The 21,447-nt window shown below is 37.8% G+C and overlaps 1 protein-coding gene across 1 annotated transcript in view; it reads right to left on the reverse strand.

Annotated features, from left to right (window-relative positions):
• The window catches only part of LOC131040993 (uncharacterized), a 133,968-nt gene extending 113,091 nt beyond the window's left edge, over positions 1-20,877 (reverse strand). The window contains exons 1-7 of the mRNA XM_057973970.2: positions 20,019-20,877; positions 19,457-19,705; positions 18,915-19,130; positions 18,300-18,542; positions 17,745-17,937; positions 17,550-17,623; positions 17,403-17,442 (exon numbers count right to left, since the gene is read on the reverse strand). Coding sequence (XP_057829953.2) covers positions 17,403-17,442; positions 17,550-17,623; positions 17,745-17,937; positions 18,300-18,542; positions 18,915-19,130; positions 19,457-19,705; positions 20,019-20,570 — 1,567 coding nt within the window. The 5' untranslated portion in view covers positions 20,571-20,877. The remainder of the gene's footprint in view (positions 1-17,402; positions 17,443-17,549; positions 17,624-17,744; positions 17,938-18,299; positions 18,543-18,914; positions 19,131-19,456; positions 19,706-20,018) is intronic.
• Positions 20,878-21,447: the final 570 nt, after the last annotated feature.

Below are 21,447 nucleotides of genomic sequence, written 5' to 3' on the forward strand. Positions count from 1 at the left end.
ATATGTTATAGGATTTAGAAAACAAAAGAGAATGGTGGTCATTTAGCATTTTGTAATATCCCAGTTATTTTTCTTTTGTTTTTAGGCCAATAACAATCATCCACAACAAATAACCCGTTAAGGTTAGAGAAATAATCCAAACTGTTGAAAGGGAACCCTTCCACCCTTTGTTCACCGAGAGCCCAAGCTGGGAAGGTGAGACCATACGATGTTCCGAGGATCGTTAGCAACAACAATCAACTGAAATTACAATGCCTGGGCGGCAAGCCGGCCCCTTCTGCTTATCCAGCAGGATAGAAACCAAACTCTTGGAGGTAAACCGACCAAGGGGAAAATGACAAGAAACTGAGATTCAATCACTCTACCACATATTTCAGCAAGAGGACATTACATTAAGACATCACTCAACCGCATATTTCAGTGGGAGGACATTACATTAAGACATCACTCAACCGCATATTTCAGCGGGAGGACAATTGCATTAACTTATCACTCAACCACTTATTCAGTGGGAGGACTAAAAATTACAAATTTGCTGAATACCAGGCGGCAAGCCAGCCTCTTCCACTTATTCAGTGGGATGAGAGTTACAAAGATAGAACTGGTTAGTAGTACTACTACCTAACCTTACAATAATAGAGATGAAAGGAGGAGAGTAATGCAAATTTCTACAATAAGGATATAAATTTCTGTTACAACCAATCTGCAGGCTGAAAGTACAAACCAGCAGCGTATAGAAATACCAAAATACTCATAACTCCCTCATTTTACATCCAAATCAACTCAAACCAGTCCCAAACCCACCGTACATCATAAGCAATGACAACCAATCAAAACCACACCCCAAACAAACCCTTATTTATTTTGCACGCATCCTAATGCAAAACAGAAAACCCACGCCTAGCTTAAGAATTTCGATTTGGCATAATAAACTCAAAACTCAAACAAACGTGCTATAAACTTACAAAGTTTATCGCCAGTGCTGGGAAGGAAGATAGAGCTGATACCCATAACCGTCAGTCGCTTCAGCAGAGAGGTGTGATCGAAAATATGCTTCAGCCACAGGCAAAACCAGCGAGTCTCCAGAATCACTTCAACACCAAAAATGTCTATGGTAAACTCTAAGAATGTAGGAGAATACAATGCACAGCTAGGTACTGTATTTCAAGTACAAAACCGGGTAGCACTAGGGAGACACACTCCGAAGCCTCAATTTCTGTCGCCAAACCGGCAGCATAACATTACAAATTTTCAAGATACCAAAATGAGAGCCCAAGTCACTTATTTATAACTTTATGCCAACCAAATTCAAATTCAAATGCACTCGAAATACGCCCAAACCAAATGCCATTCCATTTCATCCACATTTAGCATTGCATTTCATTTCATTTCCTTGCACAAGTTCGCCCTTTTTAATAAATATAAGTGTCATAAAATAAAGGGTAAAGTGGGCGCCCAACTATGACTTCCAAATAAAAAATATTACTAAGGCAATATACTTAGAAAATCGCCCATTTGCCTTGAGTTATAATTTACTTATTAACACCATGACGACCCCCTTGAAGTCATATGCAAATTTCGCCCAAATAGACTTAGGATAAAATTAATATTTTCTCCCTTCCTAAGTCGTCCATCCATAAAATAATCAAATATTAATACCTCATGCCTAAGGTATTAATATATTAAAATAACTTCTCCTCAAATATTGATTATTGCCAAATTGAGCCGGAGACTAAAGTGCTGGAAATCACCAAAACTGAACTGAGTTGGGGCTCTAAACTGAACTGCCAAAAATAGTCATCTGAGCTGAGCCGCAGAATCCTTGCCAAGAATAGCACCAAAAAATGTTGGAAGACCAATTGCTCAAACTGACCTGCCGGAAATAGCCATCTGAACAGGCCAACTGACATCCTGCTAAAAATAGAATTGCTAAAAATAGTACTTACTAAAAATAGCATACTGCTAAAAATAGTACTTACTAAAAATAGCATACTGCTAAAAATAGTAAGTGTTTCCAAAGTGATTTTAACCACATTCTAAGCAGCCGTCGCACTTACTAAAAATAGTAAGTCAAGAAAAAGTCACCCGATGCAGATGCATGTCAAACCATCTTGAAGCTCTCTGAAAAACTAGAAGGAATCTATAATCCAAACTATCAAACTCCCACATATACGCCCTAAAAACACCAAAGAATCCTCCAAGAAAATAGGAAACCCTAATTCTCCTTTCCAAATAGCCTACGAGTCTCCGGAATAGGCCAATGGACCACTGAATGCACATCACTGAGAAGTGGACATTACACATTTCCATCATTTTTTTGAACAATAATCAAAAGTTGTACTTTATCAATTGATGTTGATATGAATGTGAACGAATGAAGGATAAATAGGATTGCTTAACGTTTTTGTGAAGTAGAAGAGTGTAGCATTTGTTAGTTATTCATAACTACTACCCGTAGCAACTGTTGAGTAGTTTTAACAATAGAATCTATAGCACTAGTATTAACCTGTAGCAATAGTTGTAGGATAACTGTTGTAGAGTTTTTGAAATCTTTGATATCAATTCCTTTCCAAGTAAGCAAGTTCAATTTTTATACTCAACCACTTACAAAACTCCTAGAAACCTTTAAGTCATACACTCAGTACAAGCATTATCCAAGAAGATACGTCCCTAGTATAACATTATAAATGTAACCCTCATAATTAGTGATCTGCTTGATAAAGGATATCTTGATTTGTTGAATTAAGTGCATGTCTTAGCTGCACCAAGTTCATTAATCAATGATGGGAGCATACACAAGCTTCATGCTATCACATTTGAGTTTTGGCAAAAGTCCATAGCCCAAAGAATGTTGGAGTTACAATAGAATTCAATTCTCTTTAATTGTCTTGTTTTAGAGACCTCGGGGAATCTTCCACTCGGCTCAGCAGATGCCTAAAGATAAGGGTGATTTTACCCAATTACAAGAATTGTTCCATTCATGCCACTATTTAATTACAAGACCAACACCTCAATGCTTGATGACATTCCTTGGTCTTAGGTTTTGGTGTTGCCTTTAGGATCTGTAGAGCTGTACATTTGAGAGCCAACAAATGGAACCATTTCTGGTGATGAACTGATGGCATTGCTGCCCTATGTGATGTTTGAGTTGTTAAAGACTTTGCTAGTGATTGAAGCCCAGGTGTATTTCCTACCTTGGTGTAATGTCCTTTTTTAAATTTTCCTTACGTTTCCTTACATAAACAACCCTAACCCACAATATTGATTGAATAGTTAATTATAAATATAAATTTATCCTAAAAATTATAGTTTTGATTATATAATTTGGATTTAAAGCCTATAATATATCTCTAAAACTTAACCTTTAGCCTCTGCTGTAATTCTTCTTTCAAATTTGCAGTTGTCTCTCTTTGTATAAATTTCTTTGAAATGTTTTTTCTGCCCAAGTTAGGAGTTTTCGTCCACTAACTTGAAAAGAAAAATAAAGGGGTTTCGTGTTTTAATTTCTGATCTTTGAGGTGTTTTCTCCTCGGTTTTCTGAATAATTCACAAAGAAAAATAATATAATGTCTTCAGAAAAATAATCCTCCCTTCCTCTTGATTTGTCTTCCTTATAGCCTGTTTCTTTGATAGACATAACTCTTCATTTACATCTTTTTGACTTTTCATTAAAACTAAACTTTATAAAATTTCAGTTCTTCATTATAATATTGATTGTTCTTCTTAAATGCTCCCTTTATTATCCTCCTTTAAGGAAATCGTAGGAGAAAGGGAGGAATGCTGCAGAAAAAATAAAAATGTGTTTAAGGAGGGCATTGCACTTGGTGGTTTTTTGAGCTTCAAGGATTATCCTCATTCAATGAGGTGGCAACTTTGCTATCAGAAACAAGTTTGTTGCTGCTGTTACTAGGCTTTCTGAGGTGAATCAAGACTCATATCAAGTGGTGCAGTAGATGGTTGTTAAGATGCTCATTGTTTTTCCTCCTTTCTTGATGAGGCGAAGTTTCTCTCATAAAATTAAAACATTTTTTTATCTCAGTTAAGTTGTAGCCCTTTACTTTGAAAATTTGTGAGCATGAATCACTGGCATAGACGTATCTTTATGGTTCTTCCTTCACATGTTTTATCCCATACATCTAGTCCTAGATACCATGAACTAAGTTACCAGTCTTGGTACTAGTTCGGGTTTGGGTTCAAGGATTTGGTTTGCAGGTTCAAGCAAAAACAAATTTGGGGTTGGGTTTGTTTTGGTTTCTTCCATACAAAAATATATAGAAATCAGAAATATATACATATTTGCAGCAGTAATTAAGTTCAAAATACCACTCATAGCATCATATATTGTATAATAAACAAAACCACTATAAAAAAAATATTACAATCTCAATTAGTCAAACTTGATTGTCATGATATATATTATAATTAAAAAATAACATTGTCAAGCATCAACAATCAGCCATAACTGATCAAACATCATCATGTGTCTTCAAAAATATCATCACCATCCATTTTAGATGACATAAGTACTGGTAAATTAGAAGAACCACAATGCCATTGGCACTGGCACTAGCACTAGCATTAGCAAATACGTTGTCGGATAAACCAGATTATCAAAACATAATAATAGACATTGTATACTAACTCCACCACCAAACAAAAAAATCATTTTCTAAACAACAAGGAAAACAAGTAAGCATCAAGTAACATTAGGGAAGATTGTTCAATTTGATGATGATATTGTAAACGAGGACTTGTAGGCAAACTTGGACTTGGAAGTACTCAACAAATCAAATAAGTTCAATTGGGATCTAGGGGTAATGCCTCCAATAGGGTTGAGGGACAATGCCCCTTGCAGGGGCACATCATTTTGCATTCACCCACAATAAGGGAATTAATTTTGTTTTGTCCTTAAAATGGATTGGAATCCACATTTTTGGATTTTTTTTTGGGGGGGGGGGAAAGGGGAATTACACTTTTTAGGGGAAAAAAGCTATGTTACCCCGAGTTTCTAGGACGGGAATGGCAAGGGATGGTGGGAAGCGTTTCTGTGACAGCAATTTTTTTTGCCAAATTTGGGGATGGCGGGGGGACGGCAAAGGGGATGGATATATAAAATATAGCGAAAATTTAAAATATATAGGAAAATTCTAAATGTTCGTATGAAAACATGGATAAAGCTTGCATATATACATTATATCCATATGAAAACATGGATATAGCATGTGTATGATACTATGAAAACATTTTAGAATGTAATTTCTGAACATACAACATTGTCAATACTCAATATGCAATTATGCATTCATAATTCAGAATTTCAATTCATTCACATTGTCAATATGCATATCATAATAGATATTAAAGAAATAACATACAAAATGTCAAAATGCCCAAAGGCTACATTGCTATCATATAGTTTCATTGTCAATTACGATATGAAAATCAAAAAAGTTGGAAGTAAAACTAAATACAAAAAAGCAAAGTTTAATGCTGCCCCTAAACTGCATCTTCTAACATTGCATCAAAATCAAAGTCCTCTGAGTCTCTGCCACTATCATATGGTATAACTTATGAAGTTATGAATTAATATTTTATTACTTTCTTTTTATAATTTATAAATTATAATTTATTATTTATTAATTTTATATGTTTGATATGAAACATGGATATTAAAATTTAAAAATGTTAACATTTAATATTTATTTTTAATAATAACAATTTGAATTAATAATTTAAGTTTTAACATTAGCTTATATTTAATATTATTATATTAATAAGTTGATATTAATATTATTAATTCATTATATAATATATTAACCTATTCATATTATTAATTCATCATATAATATATTAACATTAACTTATATTATAATATTAATAAATTAATAATTTATTAATTTGAAATTGTTGCCTTTTAATTTTTTTATATTTGGAACGATTTAGGGAGCCCATGTTAGAAAATTCAAAAAGAAAATTGAAAATATGACATTTTTTTTTTAAATATTTTTTAGTAGCCCTAGCTGGGGGGGATGTCTGGCTGTCCCCAGGACGGATTGGGGACGTCTCAGCCGTCCCCAACCATCCCTAGGACGTGCAGACATCCCCCACAGCTAGGGCAAACGTCCCCCTGTTTTGGGGATGTCCCCTCCAAATTCTGGCAATTTGAGGATGGGGGGGAAACGTCCCCTGGCCGTCCCTGAAACGTCTCCGGGACAGGGACGGTGGTTTTCAGGCCGGGGACGCGTCTCCAGGTTACATAGGAAAAAAGTCAAAAAATAAAAATGGGCCAAATTCACCTAGGTTTCGCTCAGGACGAACCTGCAAGACAAGACACGCAAGAGACGACCAAAAACCTGGTGGGAGACGGGGAGACGGCGGGAGACATGGAAGTGAGGTCTCCGATCCAAAACAAAGTCTCTAGGTGCACAAAAAGAATCCGAGATGCATCTCCATCTCCGAGACGCGTCTCAGGGGGTGGAGACGTGTCTCCCGTTGACAGAGACTTTTGCATTGCTTACTTGAACTATGGCTTGGATCATGCTTATGATTGAGACAATGGAAAGTATATCAGCACATGTAAGGATGTATGCCAGCTGCTAGCTATTACTAAATTGGATGAAAGCACAAATGTGTATGAGGCTTTCTTCTTTGATGAAAGCCATGTTTCTTGCCTTAATGATGCATGTGCCATGCATTAATTATAACTTTCTCTTGGGACTAGCATGCACATGAAAGAGGCATTGAGCTAATATACAAATGGTTGAAGGATCAACATGATGTGGTCCAACTTGACTAGGCCTGAATTGGAGACATTTCAGTTTGATACTCATGGACAAATGTTGGATGCTAAATATGAGTGCGTCAAGTACCTTTTTTCTTTGATTATTAGTTTTAGGCATTCACTTTCAGCCTCAACCAGTGCAAGGAGGTCAGTCAATGTAATGGTGCTCAAGCCATGAAAGGTGATGGCTCTTTTTCACCTGTGTTTTCATTTTTCGTTACTGATCTTTCTGAGTTTTTTGAGATGTACGTTGCCTTGGATGAACATGATGTGCATGACGATTGGAGTTTGGCTCTCCTCCTTGTTGCCTTGGATTACTTGGAGATCACAATATTCAACATGGACAGCCTAGTGACTATTCATTCAGCACTGGCAATCCACTTTATCCACTTTTGCATGGGCAAATAATGTGCTTCATGTTGTAGCTGAGTAAACATATTCGATTCAAGGGTGATCGGATCATTTATTCAGGTGGTGTTTGACAGAGGTAAAAGGCACATCTAAGTTTGCCCATGGCATAATGCCATAGGGTCTCCTTGCAAAGCCTGACCTGCAATATGCTTTTAAGAAGTTGCTTTCAGCCATGTGGACATTTGGTAACATTTTGTGCTTACATGTATCGGGTTGCAAGCTATGGGATTAATGTTTTGCCTTAAGTTTTTAAGTTTTGTTTTCTAGTTTCTTTTTAGTTTTTTGTCTTTTGGGTTGTCTTTGTGTTTGTATATAATGGTGTGTGTGTTTGCTTTGGGCTTCTTGTCCTCACTCTCCTCATCCCTCCTCTTTTAGTCTGCATCCTAGAGATGACGAGTTTCTTGTAGTACCCATGTGTACTCATCCTTAATCAGAACCATGTTGGTACCTGTTGACGTGTATTTTGTACACTATCAAACACAGAATAAAATACCCAAGGTTACCTTATCCTCTCTTGAATAAAGCCTCTGATTGCTGAAGATGTCGCAAAAAAGGATCAATCAGGATGACTCCAAGGTTCTTTGATGTAGGGTCTCTACATGTGGATAAGCACCAGTGGTCGTTGTGAATGCTGTTTCATCAAAGGGCCTTACGTATCCGAATTCCAGGAACAGAAATTTCCTAAACTAACAAGTTCTCAAAAAAGATCAAAAGATAGGGTTTGCAAGAGATGAATTCTAATCTAATCCTAAGAATGACTCAATGTAGGCTAGACTTGGTAAGATTCTACCAATTTCAGTATTGCCAAGGAATAACAACTCTACTGAAATTGATGCGATCTTCTAAGGTGACTAATGATTTTTCAATTCATCAAGAATCATAAACAATACCATGAAAGTACATATCAATAGTTCAACAATGATTGAGGGTTTAAGCAATCCAAATATCTCCAGTTGACCACACAAGGCGTTCTTACAATCAATAAGAAGCTAGTGGTTTGGAACGTGAATCTCACCAAAGATCAAGCCCAACACTTAGTCCTTCAAACTTAAATACTACTTCGACTGAGAATGATTCAAGAAAGTAAACAACCATTAAGATAGCCACAAGAATTGCAATAAAACACCATAACTTCAATATTTTATTGATCTCAAAGCCAAAATAGACAACAAATGCTTGAAATTCTTTCTTCAAAGCTCAATCTTGCTACAAAATAACTTTCTTCTCTCTAAAATCTGATTTCTAATCTCTCATCTAATATCTAATATCTCATTTCTAATGACAAAATGAAAATGAGTGAGGGTATATATAGCATCCTCAATTACAATGAACGGCCCAGATCAAAAGAAGATCAACGGCTGAGATTCTGACACCTAAACCATAATTAGGGTTTATTACAAAAAGTTCCCTTTTTAGTTGAACAATATTAAATGCATAGCCAAATATTTAATTGGCACAAAAATCTAGGAAACATAGACCAATGATAATTAAGGTGCCACATCATCTACAACAACCTCTCTTCTAGAACCTTATTCCCTTTCCAATGCTCTTTCTTAGCATATGCGATGAATCTGGACACAATTCCTTCAATCTCAGCAATAGGAATCTCGGGAAGATTCCTCATTCGTTCCTCCAAGCGGATAACCTGATCAAAGGCCTTGAGAAGAGCCGCATCCCATCCAGGTCAAGTTCTTTGATCTTCTCAATCAGGAGCATAATAGCGAACATTTGATCTCATTGCCCATCTGTGATGACATTCTCATCCTTACAAAAGATGACCTTGACCCTTTCTTCCAACTCTTGAAGGTCCACATCTGTCTCAACTTCGATCCTCCTGCCAAGAATGGTACATAACACCTCAAACACCTTGTCCTGAATTGGATGGATGACGCCTTCAACTTGATTGCATTTGGTGCTGATGTCTTCGAAAAGAACCTCCTTCATCTGGAGTAGAGTTGACCACTGGAGTAAACTATGAGGTCCTCCATCCATTATCTTTTCTTGTGCTAGGATCTTCCTTGGTGTTTGCCTGATTACTTGTAGAATAGGAATGATAACATCTCTAGTGTGAGCGAAAGCGGCTACTATTATCATCAGGTTGTGGACGATCTCAAGGACCTGGATAGCTCGATGGATTGTCTGCATCATTCTTGTTGCAAATTCAATGGCAACTGTGTGGGATTTGTCAATCCAAGAGCTCATAAGCTGAACCAAGCTCTTGACTCTCTCTGCCTCGCCAACTGATTCAAGGGGAAGTGCCTGTACAGGAGACACTACTGGATCTTGACGTCCCAAGGGCTGATTGAGATGGCTAAAGTAGCCTCTCCAAGCACCGACCTCTCTTTCAAGCTTTCTATTCTTTTCCATTTCTTCCCTAAGCTTGTCTTTAAGTGCCTCAAATGAATTGGTTGCCTCATCCAGTGCCTGCTCAGTAGTGAGTGGACCAAGTTCAAATGTTTTTACATCATACTCCTCTGCAAGGATTTCACCTTCATACTTGTCCACTGCTGGTGTAGCTATCTGTAACTTCCTGGACCCTGTCTCATCTCTGATCATCTTGGACATCTTGGTGGCCTTCTTCCTCTCCATTACTTCCTGAGAATTCCCTACAAGGCTCTCTAAGTCAATCACATTATCTTCATCCTCAATCACAATCACCCTTGTCAATCTCTCCTTCAACCAATCTGGAATGGCGGATCTTGTCTCTCTGACTTGTATTTATTTAGGCAATGGGTCTTCTTCTCGGAGAGGAGATGTCACTTCCTCATCATTCTTGTCTTCATGTAGCTCTTTGACTTGGGGAGATCGACTTGATAAATGTTGAGGTGCCTTCCCTCTTTCAGGTCTATCATTCTGTACTATTGACTCCATAGATTCATCCACCTCAGGCATCGTCATCTCTTGTCCTTCAACTTGACTTGTCCTTTTCTCATGTCGAGATAATGTACCTGATGAGCGATCTCGATTAGCCTCTTGCTTCTTCTTAGAGGGTTCCCTTTTCTCGGGTCTTTCTTTCCTCTTCGCACCTCTAGGATGAGAATTGTCTTCACTTGCGCTTGCTCCTTCTTCTTCTGGTCTTTCCTCCAAAGTATAAGTCATTGGTATGTTTTGTTCTCTTAACTTTTGATGTTGTACATCCACCCATCTACGAGTACATGACAAAACTGGAGCCATCAAAGTTCTCAAATCCGTGATCTCAGGCTCGTTCCAATCTATCTTCACTGCTTTGTCTTCTCTATCATAGGATGACTGGAGATGTCTGCCACTGTCCTGAGCTTGATCGGCCACTCTGTAAACTTTGCATTTCCTGATGAAATCTAAAGGCAATCTGGAATGCATCTTTCTTTTCACTTCTAAATCACTTGAGAGATTCATCCAAAAGTCTTCTACCTGAAATTCATGCTTGTACTTCCTACCATATGTCTCCTCTATATACCCATAAGGGTCAAAATTCTCCCTCAAGGCAAAGAACGTGAATGAATATGAGGCCAACTCCCTCTCTGCATCATCTAAGGCCAGAGCATTAGGACATACCTCAACTGAATTCCCCAATATGATGGGCATGGGAGCTCCATTTCTATGCCTGTGTCTGAATGTCTTCGCACAGTCTGCCAACTGCCTAGCCACCTCAAGTAGCACTATCTTGTCTGTCGGATACCTTGGCAACATGTATGGGGGTGAAGGACATCCATGGACTCTGATATATGTAAACTTTTGAAACTGGATGAACCAAGCACCGTACCTCTTTATAAGTTCTTGTGCATCTTGAGATAGTCGATTGTGAATCCCGCCTTGTAATATCCTAGTGATGTTCATCGTGAAGGTATCATTGACTAACTTGTAGTCATTTCCTGGTGGATGATGCAAATGAACATAAGAATCACAAACTCTGACTTCCCCGGGTCCTCTTCTAATCACTCCTCTGTGAGGTAGTCCTGCATATTCGAAACTCCTGATCAAGGCATATATGACGTATGAGCTCATGTGGAATGACTTGGTAGCCTTTAGTCTTCTCAACTGTACGTCCAAGCAATGGCTAATAATTCTAGCCCAATGAATCGTTCCTTTTCCTTGAACTATCACTTGGATGAAGTAGAACATCCACTTCTCAAAATAGAAGGCTTGAGGTGCCCCTGTAACTCGATTGAGCAAAGTTATCAAATCTCTGTACTCCTCCTGGAAGTCGATCCTATGTGGTGTGTTGGGAATCTTGCTCAGGCGAGGACGACTTTTGAGTAACCAACTCTTATTGATGATGTTCAAGCAAGAGTCTGGATCATCTTCATACATGGACCTGGCTCCTTCTAAGCTTTTGTAAATCATATCTTTATGCTCTGGAAGATGGAGAGCCTCACTTATAGCCTCCTCTGAAAGGTAAGCCAAAGTGTTCCCTTCCTTGGACATGATCGATCTTGATTGTGGGTCATAATGGCGAGCACACTCGATCATCAGCTCATGGCATTGGACTGCTGGAGGGAAACCGGCCGCCTTGATGATGCCACTTTCAATTATTCTCTTTGCGACAGGTGATGGCTTGCCAATGTAAGGGACCTCCCGAAACTTCTTGACACTGAAGTTTCCCAAGTTGGTATCTCCAATGTTGCTCCACTTTGACACGATCTTGGTCTCCAATTCTTCATTCCTCTGATCTTCTTTCATGAGAGCTGGACGACTAGTGGATGCTCCTGCCTTTGGGGTCGCCATCTTGACACCTACACAACATTTCATAATGAGTAATATATTTTGCAACGTAGAAATATAGAGTAGAAAGGAAGATAAAAGATTTAATTAGGAAACTTCATGACAAATCTTGATTTATCATTTCCTAATTAACTACGCAATTTTCAAAAACTTGAAGTTCAAAATTCAAAAATTCAACATTGGGACTAGGATGATCTCGCCATACCTCCACTTGAGAATTAATTCTAAAAAATGATGCAAAAATAAGGAGAATTCGCTAGGCAAAATGTAGATTGAAGTCCTTCCTTTAGCAAAATGCGCCTCCTTTAATCTTCTCAAGCATCAACTCCACCACCTTAAGCCTTTAACACTTAGGATAATTCACTCCAACTAGACTAGATTTTGCACCTCCTTCCTTGCTACTCAAATCGCCCTTGAAATAATGAATGAATGATGATTAAAATTGTTCAAAATACCCCCCATTATATAGGGCGCTCACCATTTCATCTCCCCATAGGCCGACTTGGCAAAATAGGCCAAAAAATAAATAAATTTGCAAAAAAACAAGAGGCCGACCTAATAAAATGGATAAAAATAATACTTCAAGCGCTCCATTTTCAATTTTAATTTAATAAAAATTAATTTTAAATGCCTTTATAATTAAAATTTCGATTTTCTAAGGCTCAAAATTAATTTATTAAATGCCATGCGCCTTTATTAAATGCCAATTTAATTTAAATTTTTCAAATATTTCGAAGTTAATGATTTTGGCATGTCATGCGATTTGGAGGATGTCAACGTTGGGATATGGCAAAAATAAAGAATGCACATGTTAAGTGCTCTGGTCCCTTGGAGAGGGACAGGAGCACTTTTTCATTTTTAGGCTAGGATTCTCAATTTTTTGAAGTCAAACCTTCATTCACCATGCTTTAGAAGTTCTTTCCTATCTCACACAACTTTGCCTTAGCATAATCTCGGAGGGAATTAGTTGTTTTCATAAAAAGTGCTCTGGTCCTTCAGTGAGGGACGGGAGCACTTTTGAGTCCATTGCATGAATTCTTGATCACATTAATCTTCAATTTACCCTTAAGGCGTAGAATATCATATTTCACTCCATCTTGAGCCTTCGTAATAAAAATATCCTTTCAAAATGCAAGGTAAATGGTCATGTTTGAAAAAAGCGCTCTGGTCCCTTGGTGAGGGACGGGAGCACTTTTGCAAGTTGTCGTCAAAATTTGCAACTCTCGCATCTCAATTCCATTTCAAGGCATTTTAAACACTTTTTCAAACTTGCGCCTTGGCCTCAATTTGTCCAAAATTGGTGAGAAAGGCGAGATAACATGTTAAGTGCTCTGGTCCTTCAGTGAGGGACGGGAGCACTTCGCCTTGGTCCCTTGGTGAGGGACGGGAGCACTTTTTCAATTTCAAGCTTATCCGTCCTTTGCTAGCTTCCCAAATTATCTTCAATGGGCTAATCATGTCCTCTTCCATTCATTTCAATCACAAACTTGCCTTGGCCTTGCAGGAAATTCACACCTTTTGGAAAATCGCTCTGGTCCCTTGGAGAGCGACGGGAGCACTTTTTGCATCTTGGTGTATTTCTTTGTTCTTTTAAAAGTTCAATCGCGTCCAAGGCATAAAACATCCTTCGTTCTTCCCATCCAAGTCAAGTTTTGCCATAAAATATCAAACAAAGAAGAGAAACTTGAAAAAGTGGCATGGTCCTTCAGTGAGGGACGGGAGCACTTTTTGTCATTTAGGTTGATTTACTCCTTTGTGGACCGCTTAAATTATATTCAATGGACAAAACATGCCTCCCTTAACCTCTTCAAATCATAAAATCACCTTAACCTTGCAAAGATAGTGTGAATTTGAAATTCAGTGCTCCGGTCCTTCAGTGAGGGACGGGAGCACTTTTTGCCCTCTAAGCCAAATTGTCTCACTTTTCACCTCGAAATTCCTTTGCTAGGGAAGATTTCATCTTACTTCATGCTATGAATAGAAGTTAATGTCCAATAAAGGTCTAAAATTGTGCATATAGAGAAAAGTGCTCTGGTCCTTCAGTGAGGGACGAGAGCACTTTTTACCTTCTAGGCAAAAACTTCATCATTTCATTGTTTTCAATCAAGTCTGGATGCTTTATCATGTTCATTTCGTCCTTCACTATGCCTTTGATGTTTCAATTTTACCAAACAAGGCCAGGAATGGCTCCAATAAGTCTTTTCGCCTTTGTCCTTCAGTGAGGGATGGGAGCACTTTGCCTTGGTCCCTTGGAGAGGGACGGGACCACTTTTTCCTTCAACCTTCAAAATTCACCATTTTTGTGCCTTCAAAATCTTCAAAAGTATCAAGTCATGTCCAATTATCATTCCAGAAGACCCTGCACAAAACAAAATAGAAAAGTCAGTGACAAATATGCATAAAATAACATTTGTGCTTTGGTCCCTTGGTGAGGGACGGGAGCACTTTTGTCCTTTCTGGCTAAAATATTCAAAATTTAGGTCTTCAATCATTTCACAAGGTAGAGTTAGGTCATCTTCAAGGCCCAGAATCGGTTAGCAAGCTCTCGCAAAATCAGAAATTGCACTTAGAATGAAATTCGCCCTGGGCCTCCAGTGAAGGACAGGAGCACTTTCTCTATTTCAGGCATCATCTTGCCTCCGAAATTTGATCAAAATTTACCTAGGCAAAAATATACAATTTCATCTTCAAAATACTAACACTTAGACAAAATTTGAATTTTACCCCAAAAAACCCTAACTAGACCTAACCTGGGACCTATTTGACTTCCCGACATACTCACCTTATCGACTCAATCTCAATCCTCAGGAGGACGCTTAATAACTTTCAAAATTTGACTAGACTCAGCTTGAAAAATATCCAAAAGAAACCCCTAAGGCTTAGGCCTAGCCCAGACAACTCACTCACTCACTCAAAACCCTAAAAACAGAGAGAAGAACAAGCAAAACAAAAGCAAAAAAGAGGGGGTCCCCATTTTAATGGTGCGATGTGTGAAATGGTCACAACAGTACCCTCTTTATTTCTGAAAATTTTATTTCCTTTTGTTCTTTAATGGATCCTATGCTGATCACTGATCGATGACAACTTATGTTAGGGTTTCATATATATGTGTGGTAAGGGGTTTGTCCGGCATTGGTCTTGGTGATTCATGTTGTCATGAATTGTGGCCTCCTAGTTGTTTGCCTATACATTCATCTTGCATGCCTTAATATTGCTGAATCAATTTGTTCCATTGCATTGAGCCTTTTGACTTTGTGCATAGTGTGATTTGGTTTCCTTTGGTTCATGCTCCATACTATACTCATGGCAGCCTACTTAGATTCTTCATTGAGTTATTGCTGACCACATGACACCTTTGGTGGTGGGCCCAATATTATATTGAGGTAACTTATTATTGGCTACACATGTTCATCCAGTGAGGCACTTATCCTACATGGCATGTGAAGATCCTTCCCATTGCCTTGTGATATGTGGATACAACAAATGCTCATTTTTCATTGGATGCACCCCTAAGGCAGTTGAATTTGTGCTTTTAATGCCTGCATGGATGCATATCAACCATTGAATTGAAAGACAATATCAAGAGGAAGTACAATCTGGCTATATCTTATTTGGAGTTGTTTGAGCCCAATATTGCACCTTTATTTGCTTTGTTTCAGTTGCTTCATTCTTATTTTACAATAATTTTGTTAATTTTTGGGCTTCTTTGGCTTCATTTCTATTGGGTCTTCGTGCCTGAAACAACAAACTTCTAATGTTAAAACTCTTTAGTTTTTAAATAGAGCTTGGGATTTGCCTGTCACCTGCCATTGCAGAGAAGTATAGTGAAGGAAAAAGGAAAAATGGAATGAATTCACTGAATCCTGAAAATGAGATAACCCAGAGAAATTAGAGAGGAAGTTGTAATAAGTTAATAACATAAAGAAGGCTGTATCTTGATGGAAAAGAAACAGAGAGCAGACCTACTCTGTCAAGGTTGTTAAGGCAACTGTGCATATAAAAATATTATTATGGATTATGTGCTTGCTCAACAAGACCTACAATTAATGTTCAAATGATTGCTCAGAGGAATGTCATTGAAAATCTAGCTTATGACAAGGGATGTCTTCAGCTTCAAGGATGTCATTACAGCTACGGTTGGTAATGTTGAGCTATTATAGGGTGAATTCCTGGACCCCTGAAGTAAAGACCAGCCCCAGTAAGCCTGATACATATATGAGCACCTAGGAGCATAGGATATTTTGAAAGCCTGGAACGTCTCTTCAATGGCAAACTTCAATTACACCAGATTTTGATTCTGCTTCAGTTCAGTCTCATTTTTGTTTTTGTGTGGATTTCAGTTTTAAGTTAGTTTCTGTTTGTGACATAATCTTCTCTAGCTCTTATCCTGACGATAAATCATAGAGTATGAATCGAAACATTGATGGAAAAATGATACACACTGTCAAATCCAGAAGCTCGAATCATACTATCATGGACTGTGGAAATCTAATGGTTACAGTTTCTGTTTCTGTTCAGTTTCAATAAGATGTATGTTTAAGTGTATAGGTCAGAGATAATCTTCCAGTGTTTCTATGACTTTTATGGTCGAAAAGTTGTCTGAGTTCTTTGGTATGATTAAAAATCAGAATTTCATGGCCTTTCAAAAATTATGACGGTCTTGAGAGATTCTTTTCTCTTCTTTTATCTTCAATTTCATCGGCATGTATTGTGCTTTTAGATGAAATGTTGTTTATGGTTTTGTTTGTCCCTTGCAAATGTAGTTTCTTAGTAAGGACCTAGAGAATCATACAGTAAAAAAAGGATTATGTATTCTCCATTACTGCAATGCTCATATTACAGGGTTGGATCCCATAAACTGAAACCCCTTTGATAATCAGAAGGGAAAAAAACCCAAACCTTGAAGATAGGTCAAAAATTTAAATTATAAAATTGTCTCAACAATAAGCTGAAAAATTTATCCTTCAAACTTATTAATAGTCATGACCAATAGCTGTACTTAGCTACAAGTTTCCATGAAAAAAGAAAATAAAATAAAATAGCATCTCTTAATCACACCCTAGTTGCCAAAATCTGAGACAATAAAGTCACTTTGGTAGAACCACAGAAAACAATAACCTCAAATAACAGTCTGAACCAGATATGAAAAACATGGACCAAAAAGCATAAAACAAGCAGCAGCCGCAACAACAACAATGGGAATAATAATGATGGGATTTGATTTATTAATGACACGGAGCATATTCAAAAAATATTATAGGGCATCTAAACATATTTCTTTTAAACAAAAACTGTGAAAAACATTTAACGTTAAGAATTTGTCATGCACTCTTACATTTTGAATCTCTGTTGCTAGCCTTCAAAATTAAACCAGCATACTAGATTAACTTGCAATTCATAATCCACAATTAAAATACAAATCTCGAATTAGACAGATAAGTAAATTCCAAAAACAGGAATATTCTATATTAAGGCAAATTGAAACTAGATAATTTCATAACAACTTCACCTTCTCCATGGTTTGTTAACTTTTTGGCACGCCTATATTTCTGCAAAAATCAAATAGTGGACCAATAAATTCCTTATTAAACATAAACATCCATCAAACAATTGCCAAACTATAGGAATATAATTTTGTTCCAAAACCCAAACAAACCTGCAGATGGCTTTTCACATGATCAATTGTCAAACCCTCTATATCCATCAATCTTAAAATGCCACTTGGAGTAGCTTCAACAAGCCAATAGCAACAGTGCAGTAAATAAGAATTGATCGTGCAGACTCCAACTTAGAACCAACGAAAAAAGAATTTCTCACAATAAATTTGAGTCTTAGTGTTACTAATACTCACCATCAGCACCACCAAGTTGACTAACAGCTTTTACAAAACGTTCATGGAGTTCTTGAGTCCACTTCATCCGTTTCTTATTGCCTTCTGTAGGTATGGAGATGTTGCCTTCTGTAGGGACCACATTCTGCTGAGCTAGCTGTGGTTGCTGGGGTAACAATCTTAATGTAAATTCCTTTGGTGTTTGATGGGTAACCTATACAAGTATAAGAGTACAATACTTATGTCACAACAGTTAACTGGAAATGTATGATTTTTAAGTCAGCATCAAGCAAGAGGAAATACATAGAAACTTATCACTATTGTTGGAAAAATCCAACAATACACGTTCTGAACAGTAAAGCTTGAACAGCTGGTTCATTGTTATTTGAAACATCTAAACCACAGATAACAAATTATTTTGGACATTTTAGACTGCATAGGGGCTCCTCCATCCATAATCTGGAGAGGAGAGGGGTTGTAGCTCAGCCCAACATGTTAACGGGAGGTCTTTTGTTTGAGTCCTAGATGTTCTATGGAAAATTATAAATAAAAATAAAGATAAAAAATGATGCCTACATTAAAAGCGGGGCTTGAAATGTTGTAAGTGTCTACAGGATCATTCCACCTAGTGCCCAACGTATCATCAGCTGGAGAAAAATTTTGCAGCCATACCTGAGGCTGACAGCCAGACTGCATTGTATAATATTTAACCTCACCAATTCCATTACCCTCTTCACTGTGATGATGACCATGATGATGACTTTGGCTGCTGCATTCTGACAGAGGGACTTCGTTGTTTAAGCCCAATAAATCATGCACCTATACAAGGATAACGGTACAATATTTATGTCAGGGCCAGGCAACTGGAAATAACAAGTATAAGGGTGTAATATTTATGTCAGCATCAAGCAACTGGAAATGCATAGAAACTCATTAGTGATCACTATTGTTGGAAAAATCCAAACTAGACAGTAAAATTTAAACAACCGGTTCATTGTTATTTGAAAGATCTAAAATCACATCTAACAAACTATTCTGAGCTTCTATGCAGCGTTCTGAACAGCAGAGAAGCTCTCCAGTGAATGTTCTGGAGTTGAGAGGGGCTGTAGCTCAGCCCAGTATGGTAACAGGAGGTCTTGTGTTGGATCCTAACCGTTCTAAAGCAGGACTTGAAGTGTTATCAGTGCTTACAGGATCATTCCAGCCAGCGCCCAAAGTATCATCAGGTGGGCAAAAATTCTGCGACCATGACTGAGGCTGACACCCAGTATGCTTTGTAGAATATCGACCCTCACCAATTCCACTACCCTGTTCATTTTTATGATGACCATGATGATGATGCCTTTGGCTTTGGCAGCTGCATTCTGGAAGAGGCACTTCCTCGTTTGAGCCCAACAAGTCATGCACCTATACAAGGATAAGGGTACAATATCGTTGTCAGCATCAGGCAATTGAAACACATAGAAACTCATCGCTATTGCTGAAAATCTGACAATACCTGCTCTGTATTGTAAAGCTTAAACAGCCAGTTCGTTGTTATTTGAAATATCTAAAACCACATACAACAAACTATTTTGGGCATTCTGGACTGCATAGGGGCTCTTCCAATATATGTTCTGGAGTGGAGAGGGGCTTTAGCTCATCCCAACGAGTTAATGGAGGTCTTGCATTTGAGTCCTAGCTGTTCTATGGAAAATAATAAATAAAAATAAAGATAAAGGAAAGTAGCTTACATTAAAAGCAGGGCTTGAAGTTTTGTCAGTGTTTACAGGATCATTCCAGCGAGGGCCCAAAGTATCATCAGCTGGAGAAAAATTCTGAGGCCATGCCTGAGGCTGACACCTGTTCTGCTCGGTATAATATTGATCCTCACCAATCCCACTACCCAATTCACTTTGATGATTACGAAGATGTTGCCTTTGGCTTTGGCTGCTGTACTCTGGCAGAGGCATTTCCTCATTTGAGCCCAACAAATCATGCACCTATACAAGGATAAGGGTACAATATTTATGTCAGAATCAGTGGAAAAACATAGAAACTCATCACTATTATTAAAAGAATCCAACGATACATCTTGTGGATAATAAAGCTTAAACAGGCAGTTCGTCGTTATTTGAAACATCCAAAACCACATACATCAAACTATTTTGGGCACTCTGGACTGTATAGGGGCTCTTCCAATGCATGTTCTGGAGTGGGGAGGGGCTGTAGCTTAGCCCAGCATGTTAATGAGAGGTCCTGTTTGAGTCCCAGCTATTGTATAGATAATAATAAAGATAAAGGAATATAGCTTACCTCAAAAGCAGGGCTTGAAGTGTTGTCTGCGTTTACAGGATCATTCCAGCCAATGCCCAAAGTGTCATCAGCTGGGCCAAAATTCTGCGGCTGTGCCTGAGGCTGACACCCGGTCTGCACAGTACGATATTGACCAATTCCATTACCCTCTTCACTTTGGTGATGACCATGATAATTATGATGATGATGCCTTTGGCTTTGGCTGCTGCATTCTGGCAGAGGCACTACCTCAATTAGGTCCATCAAGTCATGCAATTGATCTCCTGTGCATGTACTTTGTTCAATACTATTCGTCGAGAATTGTGGAAATTGATGAGGACCTTTTGGCAGCTGAGTCATGAAAGGGAACCCGCCAAAGTGTTGTGGTTCTTGCTGCGGAGAGTAGTGAAGCCCTGTGTAGGATGAGTTTTGCAACGTAACATCCACGAGAGCAGAAGTCCCCAGATTATTCAAATCTTTCATAGGAGAGGAGTTCAGCAGAGGCATGCGAAAACCCATATTCCAGTAGTGTTCACGACAAGAATAGGTAACAAGGCCAGGGAAGGCATCCATGGTTTTCCCTCGGAAATAACTTAAGCCCGCTGCTGTTCCAGTCTTAATTACATGCAAGAAAATTCCTATTAACTGCAAAGAATGCTGAAAAAAATGAAGAGAATTTAGGCCTGTGTGTTACAGAAGTTTGCCATCTCGGCAAAGAGTAATTTCGTGCAACATGTTTTGATGGCCAATACTTTGGATGGGCTAAGACCACGGGAAATTTGAATTTTTGCAGGGTGGTCTAAAGTTGTGCTTACGTTTGAAAACGCTTCTTCTAGTGTGGATCTTCGTAGTCATCGAATTACTTCTAATATGCCAAGTGCCTTTCCTTCTTTGGCTGTCAGACTTGTAATCTGACCAGGGAAAACTTTAAATTAAGCGAGGTAATTTATGAGGAAAATGCAATATAATATAATAATAATGATTTTTTAAATTTATTAAATATAATTATAATATTTTATATAGGGACAAAATAATGAAAATGGAGATATCCATTATCAATTTAAATGGGACATAGGAAGGTGAAAAGGAAGAAGAGAACTTTTATTTTATTTTTTTATTATCATTTAAGAAAGAGAGGGAATAATATTTTATTTTAGAATGTTTTATATATAATGATGTTTACGTTAATTATTTAGATAGTGTATTTTTTAAATTGGTAGATTTGTTCTAATTTCATTTGATACTATTTCAATTTAATTTTTCTTGATTTTTGGACTAATCAAGTGAGATCTTGAGTGAGTAAAGGAGATTAAAAGAATTTTTTTAGTGTTTTTGTTTGGTTTATTTGATTATTTTTGAGGCGTTTGAATTGTTTGATGTTTATTAGGTGTCTTGTGAAGTTATTGAGGACAATTGTTGCTTTGTTTTGTGTTTTCATGATTTTGTGAAT

The sequence above is a fragment of the Cryptomeria japonica genome, chromosome 4, assembly GCF_030272615.1.
Source record: "Cryptomeria japonica chromosome 4, Sugi_1.0, whole genome shotgun sequence".
Classification (NCBI taxonomy): domain Eukaryota; kingdom Viridiplantae; phylum Streptophyta; class Pinopsida; order Cupressales; family Cupressaceae; genus Cryptomeria; species Cryptomeria japonica.